This window comes from Leptonychotes weddellii, chromosome X, assembly GCF_054177405.1.
Source record: "Leptonychotes weddellii isolate Sample4059 chromosome X, ASM5417740v2, whole genome shotgun sequence".
NCBI classification, from domain to species: Eukaryota; Metazoa; Chordata; class Mammalia; order Carnivora; family Phocidae; genus Leptonychotes; species Leptonychotes weddellii.
In genome coordinates, this window is record NC_138385.1 from 67,023,323 (window position 1) to 67,045,278 (window position 21,956).

Genomic DNA, 21,956 nt, shown 5'->3' on the forward strand with positions numbered 1-21,956 from the left:
TCACCGGAAGCCAGAAATCCCGTTAGGCCTGGACTTATTCTCGCGAGGTTTGTCGTACGCCCGGCCTGCACTGCGGTGTTTCCCGCGCGGGCTACCCCAGTTCCCGGGTGTACGGCGCGGCCTTTTGTACAGCCGCCGGCGCCGTCGCCGTCATGGGTTTCCTGAAACTGATTGAGATCGAGAACTTTAAGTCGTACAAGGGTCGGCAGATTATCGGACCATTTCAGAGGTTCACCGCCATCATTGGACCCAATGGCTCTGGTGAGATAAACCTGGCTGCGGCCCTGCGCACGTCCCAGCCTGGACCCCCTAATCCGGTAGCAGAGTAGTACAACCCAGCCCGTGCGACCAGAAATGTCGCGAACCCTCACAGGTTCCTTTCCCTCCGGAACGGGTTCAATCCGAACCCGCTTTCCCAGCTCGGGTGCTCTGACTCGGACCTCTTCCCCAGGTGTCACTTGTCTGCTCTTTGCGCGGCCCCCGCCCCTGAGCGAGTGGTACGGGCCGATCTGTACGTTACCCCGCCCACTGCCCCCTCCCGCCAAAAGTGGCGCGTCCGGAGTTGTCAGCCAGCCGCGGGCCGTGCAGTTCCCCGCCGGACCTGCTGGATCTGGCTACTTCCCCTGCCTTGTTTGAACTCTCCGGAAAGTGTGGGGCTGCTGGTAGCCCTCCCAAGGCCTCCGGTCCCCAGCGGTACACTTTTCCCTCAGCCCAGCGCCCCCTCCCGCCTCGCATTGGTATGCTCCAATTCCTCCTTTTTTTTTTTTTTTTTTTTACTTTCCTCCGGAGGCGGCACTTTTGAATTTCTGACCCAGCGCTCCCGTCTCCAGCGGGAGTGCTTGGGGTGTCCACCCTCCACCTCCATGTCAGAGGTGGGGAATGGCTTGAAATACCTCCTTTGTTACCACTGGAACCATTGAAAGAACTCATTCGCTCGCCAAATTTATTGAATGCTTACTGTTTTATAAGGAGTTGTTCAAGGTGCTGTGGAAACAGCGGAGAATAGAGTAAGCCTTGCTCTCAGGGGACTTGCATTCCAGAGGAGAAAGACAATAATAAAGAAGGAGAAAATAAGACAACTTTTGGCTATGATGAATGCTATACAGGAAATTAGGTTGATGGGATACAGTGACTTGGGTGTTGTCTTTAGAAAGAGCGGTCAGTAGATAACTGTATTGTATATTTGAAAGTTGCTGAGAGAATAGATCACAAGGAAAAAATTGTTTATGTGAGGTGATGGATGTTAACTTATTGTGGTAATCATTGCTTGGTATATGCAAATGTGGAATCATTATGTTGTTATTTGAAACTAATACAATGTTATATGTCAGTTATATCTCAACAAAATTTGGGGGTGGGGGGAAGGGCGGTCAACTTAACTCCTCTGAATGATACGCTATTGGAGCGCCTGGGTGACTCAGTCGGTTAAGCGTCCGTTAAACTCTTGATCTCAGCTCTAGTCTTTATCTCAGGGTGGTCAGTTCAAGCCCCCCGGGGGGATGGAGCCTACTTAAAAAAAAAAAAAATAATACACTATGGATTTCTCCCATCTACCCCTACAAGCAGTCTCTTTGGAATCCTGCTGTGTTCCTCCACCCCAGAAATGTTCTAGCTAAATCATTTCCTAGCATGAAGGGCTGCCCTTGCTGACATACCTCAAACTCATGAACCTTCTCTGGAGTTTTGCCTGTGTTTGGTGCTCTTTGTAGAGCAAGGTTTCTCAACAGCGGCACTGTTGACATTTCTAGCAAGGTAATTCTTTGTTGTGGGGTTGGTCCTGTGCATTGTAGGTTGTTTAGCAGCATCCTGGGCTTTTACCCACTAGGTGGTAGCACCCCCACCCCCCACGTGTGACAACCAAAAATGTCTCCAGACATTGCCAGTGTCCCCTGGGAGGTGGGATAAATCACTCCCTGCTTCCCCTTACCTTGCTTGAGAACCACTGGCCTAGAGGACTAATGCTTGGGGTTCCACTTCAGTTTCTTAGGATTTTGGTGTGGTGGCCCCTGTGAAAAGAGCCAGAATGCACCTCTGGGCATTCACTCCTTTCAGCATGGGTAGATTTGTATATGCAGCTGTTCCAAAAAGACCTTAGTTTGGACCCCCTCCCCCGCCACTTCTTCAAAGCCCACCTGCACAAGCCATTCCTTGGGTCTCCTCAGTGAATTACTCTTCTTCTCTGGCTCACAGTAGATACTTGGTGCATGTTAATGTTTATATTTTTCTTTCTTGTATTCATGGATACGTTTTTGTATCTTCATCACTGGTTTATGAGTGCCCCCCCAAAGAAGACATTCCTTAAAACATTTTATCAGTATTCAGCTCATAATGCATGTTATAAAAATGTTTACAGTATTGAATGATTGCTAGTAGGGAGGGCTTTGGTTGTGAGACGTTCTTACTATCCCTGGAGAGCATGGGAGAAGCCCAAAGGTTGGGAGTGGACGCCTCGAAGTCTGACTCCCGGTCTGCTTGTTGTGTTAGCCCTGCTCTGATAAGGGAGCCGGAGCTAAGAGTTCAGACCTGTGTTAGGATAGGACTGCCATTTACTGAGCACCACTGTGTGTCAAGTACTTTATTTACTGGAACCTTTTACATTTAAATTCTCAAAATGACCCTATGAGGGAGATACCATTATCTTGGTTTTATAGGTGGGAAGGCTGAGGCACAAACCGTTATGATAACTTGCACACTGATTCTCAGAGCCAGGGTCAGAACCTGTGCCTGTCATACTTCAAAGCCTGTGCTTCTGCCGCTTCAGCTGAGAACTGTGTGCCCAGCATTATTTTAAAGGCTCTACCTATCAGTCATGGCTTTTTTAGATTTTCCAGGTGAGGGAATGGAAGGTCAGCTAAGAATTAGTGAAACTAAAAACCTGGTCTATTGGACTAGAATCCGAGCTCTTTTTTTTTTTTTTTTTTAATATAAGATGTTATTATTTGAGAGAGCAGGAGCAGAGGGAGAGGGACAAGCAGACTCTGCACTGAGCATGGACCCTGACATGGGGTTCAATCCCACCATCCCGAGATCACAACCTAAGCCTAAATCAAGAGTCGGATACTCAACCGAATGAGCCCGGGTACCCCTAGAACCCGAGCTCTTAATCACTGTTTTGTACTGCCTCTGTGGAAGGAACCAGGCTGCCATTTGTATAGCTGGGTAGAAAGGTGTGGGAAATCAGGTCCTCAGTTCAAGGTCGTATTAACATGTTAGGGGAGAATCTTGAGATAGAATTTATAGAGATTGGCCTGTTCTCCACTCCCTTGACCCCAGCCTAAATTAAAAAAAAATTTTTACCTGAGCCTAAAATGAAGAAAGTAACAATTGTGATTCCACTATTGAAAAGATAACCACTCTTTTTTTTTTTTTTAAGACTTTATTTATTTGTCAGAGAGAGAGAGAGTGCACAAGCAGGGGGAGCAGGCAGAGGGGGGAAGCAGGCCCCCTGCCGACCAAGGAGCCCAGTGCGGGACTGGATCCCAGGATCCCAGGATCATGACCTGAGCTGAAGGCAGACACTTAACCGACTGAGTCGCCCAGGTGTCCCAAAGATAACCACTCTTAATGTTAAGAATCTTATTTATTTGAATAGCTCATACCTGCACACAATATAAAATTCAAAAAATCCCAAAGGATAGACAGTAAAAAGACTCCCTTCCCTGACCTGTTACCTATTTTCCTTTGGGAAGCAACCACTGGTTACACTGTTTACATTTTCATGTATTTTTTCCTATGCCTTTGCCTCTCCCCAAGTTTTTATTATGAAAATATTCAAACCTACATGTGTGTTTTTGCTTAATCATTTGAAAGTAAGTTGCAGACTTAATGGCATTTCACCTCTAGGGATTCAGCATTTGACTCCTAAAATCATCATTTTCCTGTGTCACCACTAGACCGTGATCACACCTGGGAAAACTAATTTCCTTGTTATCTAATTATCTAGTTCGTATTCAAGCTTCCCTAATTGCTCCCCAAAATGTCTTTTGGGTTTTTTTGTTTGTTTTTTTTTAAGGGAAACTGGAATTCAGTTAAAGTTTGTGCACTGCCTTTGCTTGTTTCTCAGTGATTGCTTTCTGGAGTGGTTCTCCAAACTTTTCTTTTTAGATATTGACATTTTTTTTTTTTAAGATTTATTTATTTATTTGAGGCGGGGGGGAGTAATTGTGTGCGCATGGGGGGATGGGGGGGCAGGGCAGAGGGAGAGAAGTGGATTCCCCACTAAGCGGAAAGCCGAGCTGGGACTTGGGACTCTATCTCACAACCCTGAGATCATGACCTGAGCCAAAATCAAGAATGGATGCTTAACTGAGCCACCCAGGTGCCCCTAGACATGGACTTTTTTGAAAAGATCAGGGTAGTTGTCTTGGAGAGCATCCCAGATTCTCTCTTTGTCTTAGGATTTCCTCATGGAAAATCGTAAGATTTACCATGTTCCTCTAACTGCTATATTTCCCGTAAACTGGAAGGTAGATATAAAGGCTTGTTTAGATTGAGGTTAAATATTTTTGGCAAGATACTTCATAGATGGTGATGTACGCGTCATACTATATTACAATAAGAATATGCCCTTTTTTTGAGAGAGCACGTGTGCATGAGTGTGCCCATGGGGTGGGAGGGGCAGAGGGAGAGAATCTTAAGCAGATTCCATGCTGAGTGGGGAGCCCCATGGGGGGCTCAATCCCACAACCCTGAGATCACAACCCAAGCTAAAATCAAGAGTCTGACACCCAACCAACTGAGACACCCTGGTGCCCCTAGGAATATGCCTTTTAAAAAATTATAGTAAAATATACATAGCCATATTTGCCATCTTAATGAGTATACAGTTCAGGCGTATTAAGTATCTTCACATTGTACAACTGATCTGAACTTTTTCATCTTGCAAAATTGAATTTGTACTCAATAAACAGCAACTCCCCATTATTACCTTCCTTCAGCTCTTGGTTGGTTTTGTTTTGTTGTTGTTGTTACTTTTTTTTTTTTTTTTAAGATTTTATTCATTGAGAGAGAGAGCGAGCACACAAGCAGGGGGAGCGGCAGGCAGAGGGAGAAGCAGGCTCCCCGCTGAGTAAGGAGCCTGATGCAGGACTTGATCCCCCTGGGATCATGACCTGAGCCAAAGGCAGACACTTAACCGACTGAGCCACCCAGACATCCCTGTTTTTTTTTACTTTTAAACTTGGTTGAGATCATACTATATTGAGTTTTATATCTGCTTATTTTTTCTATTGTGGGCATTTCCCCATGTCATTAAAAGTTGTAGAACAATCCATTGTGTGAATATGCTGTTTCCTTAGTTGGGGTTCTAGTCTTTAACTGTTCTAGGTAATAATTGCATAGGGACTGTTTCTCTAAGCTGTCGAACCAAGGCTTTGGTGGGGCGGAGCTGTGTTTCCTGACTTCCCCTCCTTTGCTTTGCCCTCTGCTCCCTTAGGTAAGTCAAATCTCATGGATGCAATCAGCTTCGTGTTGGGTGAGAAAACCAGCAACCTGCGAGTAAAGACCCTGAGGGACCTGATCCATGGAGCTCCTGTGGGCAAGCCAGCTGCCAACCGGGCCTTTGTCAGCATGGTCTACTCTGAGGAGGGTGCTGAGGACCGCACCTTTGCCCGTGTCATTGTTGGTGGGTGAGGCTGGCCAGAAGGCCCCCCCTGGGTCCTGGGAGGTGACTAGGCTAGTTGGCTGGGATAGGAGGGAGGTCTGACCTTCAGCCAACTCATGCACTGTCTTGTAGGAGGTTCCTCTGAGTACAAGATCAACAACAAAGTGGTCCAGCTACATGAATACAGTGAGGAATTAGAGAAGTTAGGCATTCTCATCAAAGCTCGTAACTTCCTCGTCTTCCAGGTGAGCATTTTTAAGTTACTGGCTATCTGCTGTTTGCTGACCCTTGTCCCATCCTCAGTGGGCCTGCTCCATCTTGAGCTTCATCTCTTCCCTGAACTAATGTAGCAGCTTCCTCACTGGGCTTACTGACTCCAGTCTGGCCCCTTCTAGTTCATCTCTTAGGCTAGGTTCATCTTATGAGGGCACAGATCTGTTTCTTTCCTTTTTCTCCTTAAAGCATTTCAGTGATTTCTCATTGCCTTATAAGGTGGTTGTCAAATTGTAGTCTCTGGATCAGCATCAACTGGGGACATGTTAGAAATGCACATTCTCTGGTTCCATCCTAGACCTATAGACATAGAGACTATGGGGTGGGCCCAGCACTGGGTATTTTACCAAGCTTTCCAAGTTATTATGCATGCTGAAGCTGGAGAACCATTGCTTTAGCATAAACTCCAAACTCCTGTCATTCAGGAAACATCCTTTGGTTCTTGTCCACCTCACTAGCCCCTCATCTGCCAGTACTTTTCCCTTCCAACCCTGCATTCCAGCCCAATTAAACCATTATAGTTCCCACAATTCACCTGCTTTCTTTGGCCTGCAGGCCTTTGCATATTAATTGTCCTTTACGTGAAATAACCTTCTCTCTTAACTTTCTTGGTTCTTCCCCATCTTTCAAACTCAGCTTAGATGTCACCTTTGGGAAGCTTTTCTGGACAGACACCCCTGCCAGTCTCCCACCCACAAGCTTCTTTTAGTCCTTTTTCTGTGCTACTTCTGTCACTGCATGTAACACATGGCATTGTCTTTGCTTTTGTCCCTTTTGCTTCCTGTGCACCTCAAGAGGCAGGGAATGTGTCCTTAAAGCCCAGTGTGAAATGTGGCACAGGGTCAGTGACCTTTTTCTGAATGATCCAGTGGAAACGGGTGGAGGGAACTGGGCCGGCTAGGCTCTAAGCGGGGAGAGTGTTTTGACCTTTACTAGGGTGCTGTGGAATCTATTGCCATGAAGAACCCCAAAGAGAGGACAGCTCTATTTGAAGAGATCAGTCGCTCTGGGGAACTGGCCCAGGAATATGACAAGCGAAAGAAGGAAATGGTGAAGGCTGAAGAGGACACACAGTTTAATTACCATCGCAAAAAAAACATTGCGGCTGAACGCAAGGAGGCCAAACAGGAGAAAGAAGAGGTAGGCGGCTGGGCTGCCTGTGGGCTCTGAGGGGCCCGGATGGAGCCAGTACCTTACTGATGCACCCCTGTTTCCATGCCCTCGTTTGCACAGGCTGACCGTTACCAGCGCCTGAAGGATGAGGTGGTGCGAGCTCAGGTGCAGCTGCAGCTCTTTAAGCTTTATCACAACGAAGTGGAAATTGAGAAGCTCAATAAGGAACTGGCCTCTAAGAACAAGGAGATCGAGAAGGACAAGAAGCGAATGGACAAGGTAGAGGATGAGCTGAAGGAGAAGAAGAAGGAGCTGGGCAAAATGATGCGGGAGCAGCAGCAGATTGAGAAGGAGATCAAGTAAGAGGCAGGCCTGGGCCTGCAACCTGTGGGAAACCAAGAGCTGTGCTGTTTCCTAGGGCTCCTCTGAGCCTAGAGTCCAGTGCTCGCACTAGTTTGTCTTCCTCTTGACTTGCTTTGGCCAGAACCAAGCACATTTCTTGACTCGCATTTTAGACAAATAGAGTATTTAAGTATTCAGACTCTGGGAAGATAGATGGGTACTCATAAAAGAGAGGCCTTGAAAGGGGTGGTGACCTTGGCAAGTGAGAGGAAGTGATGGGAGGCCCAGCTCCTAGAGTGGCTGGGAATGCCTTCCTGGAAGAGGAAAACTGGAGCTAGAAGTTTAAAGGACAGGAATTTGAAAAGGTTAGATCAGATGGGGGCAACTAAATGGGTACAGGGCGTTCTTGGGAGTTGTTCCTGAGGGGCCTGGCCTGGCTAGAGCTGAGGCAGGAGTGGTAGCTTTACCTAATGGAGTGGCTGGAATGTCAGGCTGAAGCCATCAGTTCCAGGGAATAGTCAGACTGGCCCTTTTCTGAGGATCTGTGCAGCATCAGGGCCCTTGTTCTTTAGGCAATTCCCTGAGGCTGGCTGGGGGCCTCAAGCCCCCCTTTGGGTAAAAAGCCTGGGAACCCCCCCTTTTCCCACACTGCTAACTGATATACTCCTCTCCCTTCTGGCAAAAGGGAGAAGGACTCAGAGTTGAACCAGAAGCGGCCTCAGTACATAAAAGCCAAGGAGAATACCTCCCATAAAATCAAGAAGCTGGAAGCAGCCAAGAAGTCCCTACAGAATGCTCAGAAGCATTATAAGAAGCGTAAAGGTGACATGGATGAGCTGGAAAAGGAAATGCTGTCAGTAGAGAAAGCCCGGCAGGAGTTTGAGGAACGGATGGAAGAGGAGAGTCAGAGTCAGGGCAGAGACTTGACCTTGGAGGAGAATCAGGTAAGCTCTGGGAGGGTTGGGGGTGGGATGGGGGATTGCTCTGCTGACAGAGACTGATTTGGTTGGTTGTTCCTGACACAGGTGAAGAAATACCACCGGTTGAAAGAAGAAGCCAGCAAGAGAGCAGCTACCTTGGCCCAGGAGCTGGAGAAGTTCAATAGAGATCAGAAAGCTGACCAGGACCGGCTGGATCTGGAAGAGCGGAAGAAAGTAGAGACAGAGGTGGGCATGTGTTATAAGATGAGGGATAATGGGCCAGAGAAAAAGAAGTGATGGTAGTCTTAACAGTAATGACAATAGCTAACAACTAGTGAGCACTTACTGTGTGATAGGCGCTGTATTTTACTTGTATCCACTCATTTAATTCCTCGTTTTCCAAATGAGGAAACAGTAGTGCAGACATGAAGTAATTTGCCTAAGGTCACATCACTATGAAGTGGCAGAACCAGGATGTGAACCTGGGTAGTCTAGCTCTGAAACCCATACTCTTATTAAGTATACCTTGCTTACAGCCTTCCTAATAACAATAATAGTTGTTATAGTGCTCCAAGAAGAGCCTACGATGTTTCAGGCGTTCTGCTAAGCACTTCCTTTAAAGATCTAAAAGAAGGTGGTAGGCATTAATATTAATAGCTATACTGTGTTAAGCACTTAATACGTGCTTTATGAAGGGGAGGTCGCCTACATTTTACAGATGAGAAAACAGGTGCAGAAAGGCCTGGAAAGCTTTACTTTGCCTTGGTTTGAGCCTCCCTGTTTGGTGAGGAAGCTAGCCTGAGCTAAGTAGAACACCATGAGAAGGTCTCAGGGATCTGGGAGGCCCATCAATTAGCAGAGCCACACTGAGCACTGTTGTGTGTCTGCTTTTTAGTAGGTTTCCCCCATTAGTGACAGATTGTCCTGGACTGTTGGGCTCTTGGATGAGTGGGTACATAGCGGGTATAAGCCAGGGCCCCGTGGTCTTGGAGTTAACTTGCTCAGCCTCTGGTCATGGTGTGTATTTGTCTTTCTTCCAGGCCAAGATCAAACAAAAGCTGCGGGAGATTGAAGAGAATCAGAAACGGATTGAGAAACTAGAGGAATACATCACCACTAGCAAGTATGTGGCTCTGCAGCCTTTCTTCTTACTTCCAGGCTTGTTCTTGTGAACCCTGTCGGTCCTGCCCCTCCCCGGGCAGGATCAGCTTGGAAGGGTAACCCCTGTGTTCCCTCACTTTGTAGGCAGTCCCTAGAGGAGCAGAAGAAGTTGGAGGGGGAGCTGACAGAGGAGGTGGAGATGGCCAAGCGGCGTATTGATGAGATCAATAAAGAGCTGAACCAGGTGATGGAACAGCTGGGGGATGCCCGTATCGACCGACAGGAGAGCAGCCGCCAACAGCGAAAGGCAGAGATTATGGAAAGCATCAAGCGCCTATACCCTGGCTCTGTGGTAAGAGTGGAAAGGGAACTAATTTCCTGAGCACTTACTCTCCCACTCACTGTCAGATAATTTTCCCAGCAGCCCTGTGAGGACAAGGTTGCTTATCCCTTGTTTACAGCTGGGGGAACAGGCTCAGAGAGGTTAAGTGACATGCCCAAAACAGCACAGCTTATAAGTGGAAGAACTACAGTTCAAACCCAATTGTTCTGACTTGTGACCTCATGTTCTTTTCATCACACCAATTGCATCTTCCTGGAGGTTTTGTCTTGCTGTGTCCACTCCTCTGTGGAAGGTGGGGAGACTGGGTAGGCCTTTCGAAGAGGGAGGGGTCACAGGACAGGGATTAGTCTCCCAGGAAGTAACTGCAGCCTTCTATATATGATCTCCCTTGGCATGTACCAACCGATTCATTTGCTTATAGGGACATCCTAGGCTTTATCAGAGCTCTTGGCCTCTTGAACCAAATCCTGAGTTTCCAGGTTCCCTGAATATTATCTCTCTATTGCTGTAATTCCGTCCCTGGGTTCAACTTAATTTGTTTCCACAAATATTTCATGATCTCTCCTCTAGACACTGCTGGGGATATAAGGATGAATTAGGCTCATTCCCTGCCCTTGAAGATCTTACCCTTTATCTGATAGTTCTTAGGGAACCACGATTGGTTTAGAGGGCATGGGGGACGTGAACTGGAAAAAGATGTATTTTGCTGGGTGCTTGTGAGAATTTGAGGTATAAGGTATCTGACATAGTGCCTGGGGCAGCAGTGGTCTGTGAAATGGTAAAAGTGAGGCTTAGAAAGATGCTTTTGGGGTTCAGGCATGACTGAAGTGATTGTTGCTTTGGGGCCAGAGTAGGGTTTTCCTCCATAGCATGGAAGCCGTGTTCCTCACACAGATTTTGGTCTGCCCCTTTCTGAGCTGGGAATTGGGGTTCTTGAGCCAGTTCCCAAAAGCCTCATGCTTCAATTTTCTCTTCTGACTTTCCTCAGTATGGCCGCCTCATTGACCTCTGTCAGCCCACACAGAAGAAGTATCAGATTGCTGTAACCAAAGTTTTGGGCAAGAACATGGATGCCATTATCGTGGACTCTGAGAAGACAGGCCGGGACTGTATTCAGTACATCAAGGAACAGCGTGGGGAGCCTGAGACCTTCTTGCCTCTTGACTACCTGGAGGTGAGGCTGGTGGGGATGGGGTCAGGGCAGTGTGAGAGGGCCCCTCCTCCTAGCCCTCCATGTTCTGCCACTTACTGAGCTGTTTCCACAGGTGAAACCTACAGATGAGAAGCTCCGGGAACTGAAGGGGGCCAAGCTGGTGATTGATGTGATTCGCTATGAGCCACCCCACATCAAAAAGGCCCTGCAGTATGCTTGTGGCAATGCCCTCGTCTGTGACAATGTGGAGGATGCTCGCCGCATTGCCTTTGGAGGCCACCAGCGTCACAAGGTTTGGATTCCTGTGTCCACGTTGGAGGTGGAGCGTCCTTGTCCACATTAGTATTGGAGATTCTCCTATTCATCTTCTCCCCCTCTTCTCCCTACTGTGTGTAGACAGTGGCACTGGATGGGACCCTGTTCCAGAAGTCAGGGGTGATCTCTGGTGGGGCCAGTGACTTGAAGGCCAAGGCTCGGCGCTGGGATGAGAAAGCAGTAGATAAATTGAAAGAGAAGAAGGAGCGGTTGACAGAGGAGCTGAAAGTAAGTCAAAGGCAGCACTGTCCCTAGGGGTTAGACTCCTAAGGCCAGTTCGGCCAGTGCCCTTCTTACCCCCTACCCCTTCCCTTGTTGACTTCAGGAGCAGATGAAGGCAAAGCGGAAAGAGGCAGAGCTACGTCAGGTGCAGTCTCAGGCTCATGGACTGCAGATGCGGCTCAAGTACTCGCAGAGTGACCTGGAACAGACCAAGACACGACATCTAGCCCTGAATCTACAGGTGGGGCCTGGCCTTCATCCCTGTCCTCCAAAGGCTGCCCTCACATTACATTCCTGGCTGAGGTTTCTTTGGGGGTGGGGGGGGTGGGAACTTGTCCCATCTCCCTCCACCCATCCTGCTTCAGGGAACCAAGCATAGCAGTCAGCCAGCCAGGGTTTCAGATCTCGGCTCTGTATGACGGGAGGCAACTTACTTAATGTGTCAGTATCAGGTTTTCATCTATTTGTAAAATGGGAGTTAGAGTTACCACCTGCTTTATACCATTCTTACAAAGATTGAATGAATTCATACATGTAAAGTACTTAGACTGATTCCTTGAACCCAGTAAGTGCTCAGTAAATATTAGATGCTATTATTAGCATCAGTTATTCAACAGATAATCTGAGCTGTTTCGAAAAGTGAACTGAAAGTAAGTACAGGCATTTTATTCTCTGTGGGTGGGAGTTCTTCTAGGTGTGTTAATGTGTTTGATCATGGGGTGCTTCCCGAGACCAACCTGGAGGCATTATGTAAAATGTAGTATAAATATCCTTTTACCTTTTTCTAAAATCAAAAAGTCTGAATTCCAAGGGTTGTAGTTAAGGGAGTGTGGACCTATAATTGATGATGTTTACTGTGTGCCCAGCCCTGTGAATTGAAGCTGGCCGACTGGAGGCCGGGGAGGAAGCTGTGTGATGCTTCACGTGGGAGATAATGGAACCTTTACTGGGTAGTTCTAAGCTGAGTTTTCTCAGCATGTGGAGCGCTAGCTCTTCCTGTCCAGGGGCCAGTGTGCTCAGAGTGGCTCTTTCCTTCAAGGAGCCTGGTCTCTTTTTTCCCTCAACCCTGTTCTCTGCAGGAAAAGTCCAAACTGGAGAGTGAGCTAGCCAACTTTGGGCCTCGCATTAATGATATCAAGAGGATCATCCAGAGCCGAGAGAGGGAAATGAAAGACTTGAAGGAGAAGATGAACCAGGTTGGTAGGGGCTGAACCGTGCCAGCATATGCAGTGGGGCAGGACGGGGCTGGCAGCAGCACTCTGACCTGAAGGACCTTTACCCTCCCTCACTTCTCCCCTCAGGTAGAGGATGAGGTGTTTGAAGAGTTTTGTCGGGAGATCGGTGTGCGCAACATCCGGGAGTTCGAGGAAGAGAAGGTGAAGCGTCAGAATGAAATTGCCAAGAAGCGGTAGGTGGAAGTTTGGGTACAAGAGGACTCGGGGGTGTCCTTGAGCCCCCAGCCTGATATCCTGGGAAGTCACATGGCATCATAAGACAGGGAGCAGCTCTTAGAACGATGGGTGTTTACTGTAGGTCAGCTTTAAAGAACAGGGACATCAGGGAGGCGGTGTGGCATAGTCTTGTGGTTAGAGCGCCAGCTTTATCTATCTATCTATTTATTTAATTTGTTTATTATGTCAGAGCGCGCGCGTGCACACAAGCAGGGGGAGTAGCAGGCAGAGGGAGAGGGAGAAGCAGGCTCCCTGCTGAGCAAGGAGCCCGATACGGGACTTGATCCCAGCACCCCGGGATCATGACCTGAGCCGAAAGCGGACGCTTAACCGACTGAGCTACGCAGGCGTCCCAAGAGTGCCAGCTTTAAGCATGGTTTACCTGGGTTAGAATCCCAGCTCCCCAACTTGTTATCTTGGGCAGTGAGTGACTCAGGACCTCTCTGTCTCTGAGCCCTAGTTTCTTTATCTGTCAAGTTGGTTAATACTGATGCCTATCTCATGGCATTATTGGGCAGATCAGATGAACTAGTCTTTCTAAAGCATTTAGCATAATACTTAGCACCTACTAAGAGTAGTAAATGCTAGCTTTTATTATTGTCATTTTCCTGATAGGCAATGGGGTGGGGTCTGGGAGGTATGAAGTTCTAGGTTGGAAGAATAGTAAGAACAAAGCAACAGTTTCTCTTCTCTTCCCCTCTTTAGTTTATCCATTCATTTAACAAACTTTTCTTGAGTACCTTTGCTGTACCAAGTTGTCCTGTGCTAGGTATTGGTGGGGAGACAGGGGTGAGACCGACAAACATGACAGTCTCTGAAAGAGGTCACCGCCTGGACCCTGGGACTCAGTCTGCAGTTCATGTAGCCCATGGCCCATATAGTAAATATTCATTGCCCTCCTACCCCTAAGCCAGTCTCAAGGGATATAGAATGGACTCGGAGACTGTCCCTGTCCTCAGGGAGTTAACGGAATAATTGGGAAGACAAACAAGTAGGTCAACAATTTGATGCTGTACTTGATGTACATAGAAAATACAGAGGAAATGTTCAAAGAACTGCAAGTCAAGAGGAAAAATAAAAACAAGAGACCCAACAGGGAAATGGACAGAGGATGTAGTTAGCATTTCATGGAAAGAGAAGCACACATGGCTGATAACTACAAACTGATGTTCAGTCTTGTTCCTAATCAGAGAACTACAAATTAAAATAGTCTAGCAGTATTTGGTGAAAATAAGTCTACATAAGCTCTGTGACTTAGCAAAGCCACTCCTGGCTGGGTATATATCTCAGAGAGAGTCTTGCCACTGGGTCACAAAGAGACACATTCAGGCTTGTCTGTCTTGGCATCATTTGTGGTAGTAGGATGTTGGTGGCAATGTGGACAGCCATCACTTATGGAAAATATAAGTTAAATGTGATGAATATACAGACTATACAATACTGTGTAGCAATTCAAAGCAGGAACTGGATTTATAGGCAGTAACATGGGTAAATTTATAACACTGTGCGTTTGTGAAAATTTAAAAACAAGCATATTTTACAAGGATATGCATTCTTAAGGCTATATACGTATGTATGTATGTATACACGTATGTCACTTTGGAGTACATGTTCACCATAGGGAAAATAATGGGAGTGGAAATCAGGAATGGAGACAAGGGTCTTGCACAGACAGCGAACATCTGTGTGTAAGGAACTGTGGGATAGAATTAACTGCACCAAAAAGGGAGAAAGCCCAGAAAAGTGTAATAGAAATGAAGAACCTGCTCACAGCTGTCGGGAAAGCTTTTACAGAACAAGAAGTGATGAACTAGATGCCTGTAGAGTGAGTAGGACTTAGCCAGCTGGGCAGCAGACAGAAGGAAGTTCCAGGTAGTGAGAACAGCATGCTCAGAAGTGTGAGAGAGTGTACCTTGTACTGGAAACTAAGTAGTTTTTGAATGTCTGGAGCATACAAATGGGGTCAGGAGGAAGGCGGGGGTGGTGGACAGGTCAGCAGGGGCCAGATCACAGAGGGCTTTATGAGTCATGCTTAGGAGATTGGACTTAAAATTGCATAGCTTAAAATTATAGGGTTAATTATATTCCATTTGGATTATAGTGACTAATAGGTTTAAGCTGCTAGCATGACATCTGGCAGCATCTGTCACACCATATTGGAGGAGTGGGGAGGCAGTTGGAAATTAGCCCTGCCTGGCCTGCTAGTATCTGGATGCTGGTTATATACTCTTTTGAGTTTGTGAAGAGACAGGGAGCAGGGCAATGGCAGGAATCTAGTATTTTCTCCATGGCTTTTTTTTACTACCCAAGCTCTGCTCCTTGAAGGTTCTGGGATATGGGTGTGTTGGGGGGTGATAGTTGAAAAGAGTCAAAGCCCGTGAGCAAATGTGAGCAGAATGCAGCCAGTAATACTTGTCAATAAAATTTATTAAGTTCTTACTGGGTGTCCAGCATGCTTCTCAGGACTTGATGCATATTAATTCATTAAAAAATCTCCCAATAACTCTTGAAGTAAGTACTATTGTTATTTCCATTTTACACGTGAGGAGACAGAGGCATGGAGAGTATAACTTGCCCGAGATTACACAACTAGTAAATGGCAGGGTTTGGATGCCAGACCTCTTTTCCCATCACATTATATTGCGATGGTGCCATAGGAGAAGGAGCCTGGATTTTGGTATTAGACCTGGCTTCCAATCTCACATGTGCCCATTTATTAGCTGTGTGGCCTTGGGCAAGGTCTTTTACCTCTTGGCCCATGTTTCCTTATTTGTAAAATTAGGATAATAATGCTTACTTCTGGAACTATTAATTAGAGGATTAGAGGTAATTATGTAAAGTACACAGAAACTTAATAAATAGGAATTATCATAGCTGGTGGGTTCAGGTGGACCTTTTTGTGCCTCCTAGGAACTTGGAAGGGCTCTGGAGTCTTCCAGTGTATAAAAGGGGATTAGTGGAGTTTGGCCCAATCTCCCCTGCCTTGTGCCATATCCACAAGGCTAGGCTGAGGGACTTAGTTCTCCATCTTCAGGGAACAGTTTTATGTGGATGTGAAGGGATGAGCTGAGTGGTGACTGAAATTCAGCAGTAACTGAATCCCTGCATCCTGAACCTAGTTCTCCTTTCTCCCCACAGTTTGGAGTTTGAGAATCAGAAGACTCGCTTGGGCATCCAGTTGGATTTTGAAAAGAACCAACTGAAAGAGGACCAGGATAAAGTACACATGTGGGAGCAGACAGTGAAAAAGGATGAAAATGAGATAGAAAAGCTCAAGAAGGTAAGGAAGGAGAGCATAAAAAGACATACTAAAAACTGGGAGGAAAAATTGGAAGAGATATGATAGAAGGATAATATCCATAATTTATAAAGCCCCATTGAAATAAGGAAACACCAAGACCTGAATAGGAAAAAAAAAAATGAGTAAGAGGCACAAACAGTTCAAGATGATTCAAATAGCCCGTAAACATATACACATAATTTAGCCTTATTAGAAGTCAAAGAAATGCAAATTAAAGCAACAATCAGATGTAATTTGTTTCCTATCATGTTACCCAAGATTTAAAAAAAAAAAAAACAACCCCAGATGATTAATACTGGCCACGGTGCACAAGACCAGCATTCTTACACCATATGGCACCATCCATCAAGAGTCTTCAGGATATATTTATCCCCTCTTAGTCAGTAATACCTGAGGAAATCCAAAATGCTGGCACAGCTTCGTGCACGGAGGTTGATGTTTATTACAAACATTTATAGTTCCATATTGGAAACTGTCCAGTGTCCTCTGGGAATTCAGAGTTTAGCAAATTACGCTACGTTCATACATGTAATTGCGTAGTTTAATGGTCTTCAAATTTTAGTAGTACACAGACCCCATTTAAAGACCTAAGATCTTTTTAAAAAAATCCTTGACGTTAAATACATACAAACATACATACTTAGAGCACTTCACCAAAAAGCCTGGACAGACTTATAAATTAATTTTTATAATTAACCACATTAATTTAGCACAACAGATGATGGTGTTTTGCTGAAACCTAGTCCCTTTTCACATTGCACCAGTGTTGCTCACGGCTCAGTTCGAGTCAGGCTTGCCTGTGTCACTGGGTATCGTCCAACAACTCACTTTTCCTACATTCTTTCTCTTTAAGTTCCTGTGAAACCTTTGTTCTTCCTACAGCATCCCCTCCCGAGGTGATTTGATCCTCTTCACTTGGGTTAAACCTATCATTTGACTTTTATGTCTGCCTATGTTTGTTGTTGGGGAGGTGTGTGTATATGTATGTGTGCGCATGCGTGCGTGTGTTTTCATTAAACCCTGATAATTAAAGTAGTCCTCTTTGCTGTCACTGGAATCTTAAATGCAAATGCAGATTGGGCAGGAGTAAGTGGACAGCTAGATGATCCAGAATCCTATGTCTATGCCTTTTTGACTTTTTATTTTGAAATCATTTGAAACTTAGCAGAAAGTGGCAAGACTACTACAGAGAACTCCTACCTACCTGCCACCAAGATTCACCAATCACTGACATGCCATATTTGCTTCTGCATTGTCTGTGTATGCATATTATTTTTATGAGCCATTTGGGAGGAAGTGGCAGATATGTCCCCTTTAAATGACTTTAAGATCAAAATGAAAACCAAACGTTCTTCCTTTTAAAAAAATCAGGTCTATTAAGTAAGACTACAATCCCCTTGACTGACCACTCTCAATGCCACTCCCTTTCCTCTTCCTGGAGCTAATCCCATGTAGTGGGTATTCTTCCAGACCTTATAGGCATTTACTTAAATACTTGTACATTCATGTCGTACTCATAGAAAATACATAGTATTGTTTGTGTGGGTTTTTTTTTAAACATTGATGTTATATTGCCCATGACAGTAATTTTAATGTGGAAAAGGTGCTCAAATATAACATTAAGTCAGAATATAGGGTTTTAATTGCAATATAGTCTAAACTCTGTAGAGCCTGTCTATAAGTAGTGTTAGGAGGAAATAGGCTAAAATGTTAATTGGTTGTCTCTGGCTGGTGGGATTACGAGTGATTTTTTTTCTACTTGATACTGTTTCAATTCTTTGCACTTTTCTATATCAGGCAACTTGTATAATGGGGTGTGGGGGAGGGCAACCAAATTTGAAAAAAGATAAAGAGACACCTAAAGGGTGATGGTGGTATGTGAAAGCAGAGCTTCCTGAAGAGAGGCTCTGACACGCCTTGGAGGCTCCTTCTGCCTGGTGGAGAGGGTGGGGGGCAAGGGGAGAAGATCTTAGAGGAGATGAGGAAAACGTTCACTTCTTGTCCTGTTCCCCCTGCTGGGACCAGGAGGAGCAAAGACACATGAAGATCATAGATGAGACCATGGCCCAGTTACAAGACCTGAAGAATCAGCACCTGGCCAAGAAGTCGGAGGTGAATGACAAGAATCATGAGATGGAGGAGATTCGTAAGAAACTGGGGGGCGCCAACAAGTGAGTGGGTTCAGGCCTGGGGTTGGGGGACCTAGGTAGAGCAGGCAGCCTGCTGGATTTGGATCTCACCTTTCTACCTGGACCTTTTAGGGAAATGACCCATTTACAGAAGGAGGTAACAGCCATTGAGACCAAGCTGGAACAGAAACGCAGTGACCGCCACAATCTGCTGCAGGCTTGCAAGATGCAGGATATCAAGTTGCCGCTGTCTAAGGGCACCATGGATGACATTAGTCAGGAAGAGGTGAGTATCAGATCACGGCTGGTGGTGGGAGTGGGCAATGAACAGCATTAACCAGGGATGGGGGATGAAAGTGACCGGGGGCAGCGGGGGGGGGGGAGTGGGGGGAAAGGGAAAAGGATGGTGGGCGGGGGTGGTGGGGGACAGAAGGAGGGATGCAGGGGAGATGAGGCAGGGTGAGGCTGTGAAGGCAGGTAGGGGAAAGGTAGTAGCCTTGGTATGAAAGGGAAGTTGAGTTGGGGGTGGTGCTGGATGTCAGTAGGTGGTGAGGGAGGGAAGCCAGGAAAAGATGAAATCATTCTGTAACCTTAGGGACTTGAGCTAAAAGCTCTAGCAGGTGTTGGATATTGCTAAGAGTGGCAATTGAGGGACATTAGCCAAGAGCAAAGGAAGATGGACGATGGGGGACCTGAGAGATGATGGCCGAGCTGCAGTGAGGGAGGTTGGCCAGGAGACGGTTGGGTAAGGGACATCAGCAATGCAGAGGTGACAAGGCTTAGTCATAGGAAAAGGGAGGGACACTAGCCAGTAGAGGAGCCAAGGCATTTTATGCACTGAAGGTGAAGATTGGTAGCAAGGGGTGGGAACATTAACTGAGAGGAGGTTTGCATATATTTGTTTTAGACCTGGGCATGTATCTCAGCCCCACATGTCTCTCTCCCTCCCTCTTCCCAAATAGCATTTCAGTTTAATTCAGCAAAATATTTTGAACACCAGAAATGTGCCAGGCGCCTTGGTAACATGTGACGTAATTACTCCTAATCCTAAACACAACCCTGCCAGGCAGGCAGTATCCCATGTTACAGTTGAGGGTTTGTTTAAATCAGGTTTCTGGTGTCAGGATCTGAGCCATGACTTGCCCAGGATGACAGTGTTAGTCAGTGGTAGAGCCCAACTTTGAACTGAGGTCTTTGTGCCTTCAGAGCTGCTGTCCTGCCATAGGTGCTCCAGCAAGGTGCTTCGAAAAGACTTTGAAGGCTACAAAGGAGTGCACCCCCGCCCCGGCCCCCGTTAGAGGGGCATTCTATGGCCAGTGTGCTCCATTGGACTCTCCCTCTCACCATTGCAGGGTAGCTCCCAGGGGGAGGATTCAGTGAGTGGTTCCCAGCGAACTTCCAGCATCTATGCACGAGAGGCCCTGATCGAGATTGACTACGGTGACCTGTGTGAAGACCTGAAGGTGAGGATCAGCCACAGGGGCGGCGACATCCTCCCAGCTGTTCAAAGGGAGAGTCAGCCCACCCGGGGGGCCCCATGGAGACCACAGCTACAAAGAGGGGCAGGCTGGCGAGGAAGGGAGGGAGCTGTGATTTAGTGTCTCCCCTAGCTATGCACACACAGACACAGGCGCATCTTCCACCACCACCCTCAGGTGCCCCCGTCCCTGCCTGCTGCCAGTCTTCCCCTTCCACGCATGTACACTTCTCGGCCCAGGTGCACACACAAAGGACATGCTCCTTTACAGCGAGCAGATGGGCCTTGGGTGTCCTCGGTGCTCTGTCCCCGGCGCCCTTCCCTTCTCACTTTTGGCATTCTCGCATCCTGGGTATCTGTTTTACCCCCTTGGCCCCAGCTGCCATGTGTGCTATGCTCCACAGGTACCTCAACCCCCAGCCTTCCCCAAATCTGCCCTTTCTCCTCGGTGCCAGCCACAGGTTCAAACCAGAAATCTGTGCCTCATCCTCGACTCCCCCTTTCACTTTGCATATTCATTGAATTACCAAGCCCTATCCATTTTACCTCCTAAATATCTATTGAATTCTACTTTTTTTCTGTTTCCACTGTCTCTCTAGTACAAGCCATTTCACCTCTCACATGGCCTACTGCAGGAACCTCCTAAACACTTCCTGATGCTTTCCCATCCATCCTTATGGCCAGGGGGACATGATTTTTTAAAGAAATCGTTATTGTGGAAAATTTCAAACATACACAGAAAGAGAATAATATAATGAACCCCAGTACCCATCACCCAGCTTCAACAGTTAGCAACATATGGTATCTTGTTTTCTGTACCCCTCCCTTTCCAATTGGCATATTTTAAGTCAAATTCCAGGTAACATTTCATTCATAATTAATCTCTAGAAAGAAGGACATTTTAAAAAACATAATAGTATCATACCAAAAAAAATTGAAGACTAACTGCAATATCACCTAATATTCAGTAAATGTTTGGATTTGCACGAATATCCCATAAATACCATTCTTTTTTAAAAAAACATAGTCTGTGTATTTAAATCAGGATTCAAAGGAGGTTCATATGTTAAAAGTGGTCTCTCCTAGTCTGTACCATTTTCTTATCCCTTTTTATTTTTTTATACCTATTTATGGAAGAAACTGGGTCATTGGTCGTGTACAATTTTCTACATTCTGAATTTGGCTTGATTATGTCTTATGATGTTATTTAACGTGTTCTTCCATTCCCTGTATTTCCTGTAAACTGGTACTTAAATCTAGGGTTTGATTGGATTTAGTTCATTTTCTGTTTATTTTTGGCAGGAATATATCATAGGTGGTGCTGTCTACTTGTGAACTTTCTTTTGCGTCGCATAAGTTGACATTGAATGTCATTTCGATCTTTGTACTAAATTTGGTCAGTGTTCAACATTACCTGTGAAATATTCTTGTCAAAAACTCAAGGATCTGATCAAGCTTTTATGGCCACCAATTATATGAAACACCAGTGCCAGAGAACGTGTTAAATAAAAACACAGGGATGCAGTTAGCTAAATCCAGACTGTGGGAAACTATGGGCCTGGTCTCTTCCACTGATAAATGAAAGAAACCAAACAGAGGGGGAAAATTTTTATTGGCTATAAGAGACAAATCAACCAACGGGAATATGTGGCATTTCTGTGAATCCATTGCAAAGAGAGGAAGGGGAATTTAGCCATTAAATGAGACTTAAGAGACAGATCAGCTAATTGCGATGTGTGTACCTTATTTGAAACCTGCTTTGAAAAACCTGTGAAGAATTTTTTTTTTTTTTTTACAAAACAATCAGGATAATTTGAACACTGACCAAAGAATTTATGATGTTCAGAAATGCCTATGTTTTTAGGCGAGATGATGATATTGTGGCTTTATTTTTTAAGTATCCTTATCTTTTATAGCAGTGGTTCTCAATGGTGCATGGGTTTTTCCTCCCCAGGGGACTTTTGGTAATGTCCGGAGACACTTGCAACATCCACTTGTCATAATTGGTTACTGACGGTGTCTTGTAGGTAGATACAAGGGATGCTGCTAAACATCTTAACAGTGCACAAAGGACAGCCCTCACAACAATGAGTCATCTGGTGCAAAATGTCAATAGTGCTGAGATTCAGAAACCATTTTAGAGATATACTGAAGTATTTGTGGATGAAGTGGTATGTCTGAGATTTGCTTTAGAATAATTGAAGATAGAAAGGA

At 45.9% G+C, this 21,956-nt stretch overlaps 1 protein-coding gene across 7 annotated transcripts in view; it reads left to right on the top strand.

Annotated features, from left to right (window-relative positions):
• Positions 1-50: 50 nt before the first annotated feature.
• The window catches only part of SMC1A (structural maintenance of chromosomes 1A), a 48,474-nt gene continuing 26,568 nt past the window's right edge, over positions 51-21,956 (top strand). For 3 of the 7 annotated variants that reach the window (XR_014141320.1, XR_014141319.1, XM_031024418.2), the window contains exons 1-19: positions 51-261; positions 5,435-5,623; positions 5,735-5,847; positions 6,812-7,015; positions 7,109-7,347; positions 8,016-8,274; positions 8,356-8,496; positions 9,291-9,373; positions 9,496-9,703; positions 10,683-10,868; positions 10,960-11,139; positions 11,244-11,390; positions 11,488-11,625; positions 12,464-12,580; positions 12,686-12,792; positions 15,974-16,115; positions 18,162-18,307; positions 18,398-18,551; positions 19,618-19,728. Coding sequence is in view for 5 of the 7 variants with exons in the window: in XM_031024418.2 (XP_030880278.1) it covers positions 153-261; positions 5,435-5,623; positions 5,735-5,847; positions 6,812-7,015; positions 7,109-7,347; positions 8,016-8,274; positions 8,356-8,496; positions 9,291-9,373; positions 9,496-9,703; positions 10,683-10,868; positions 10,960-11,139; positions 11,244-11,390; positions 11,488-11,625; positions 12,464-12,580; positions 12,686-12,792; positions 15,974-16,115; positions 18,162-18,307; positions 18,398-18,551; positions 19,618-19,728 (2,973 nt within the window). In the remaining 2 variants the exon portion in view is untranslated. The remainder of the gene's footprint in view (positions 262-5,434; positions 5,624-5,734; positions 5,848-6,811; positions 7,016-7,108; positions 7,348-8,015; positions 8,275-8,355; positions 8,497-9,290; positions 9,374-9,495; positions 9,704-10,682; positions 10,869-10,959; positions 11,140-11,243; positions 11,391-11,487; positions 11,626-12,463; positions 12,581-12,685; positions 12,793-15,973; positions 16,116-18,161; positions 18,308-18,397; positions 18,552-19,617; positions 19,729-21,956) is intronic. The other 4 variants (XM_031024419.2, XM_031024420.2, XM_006729947.3 and 1 more) reach the window with 2 other exon arrangements.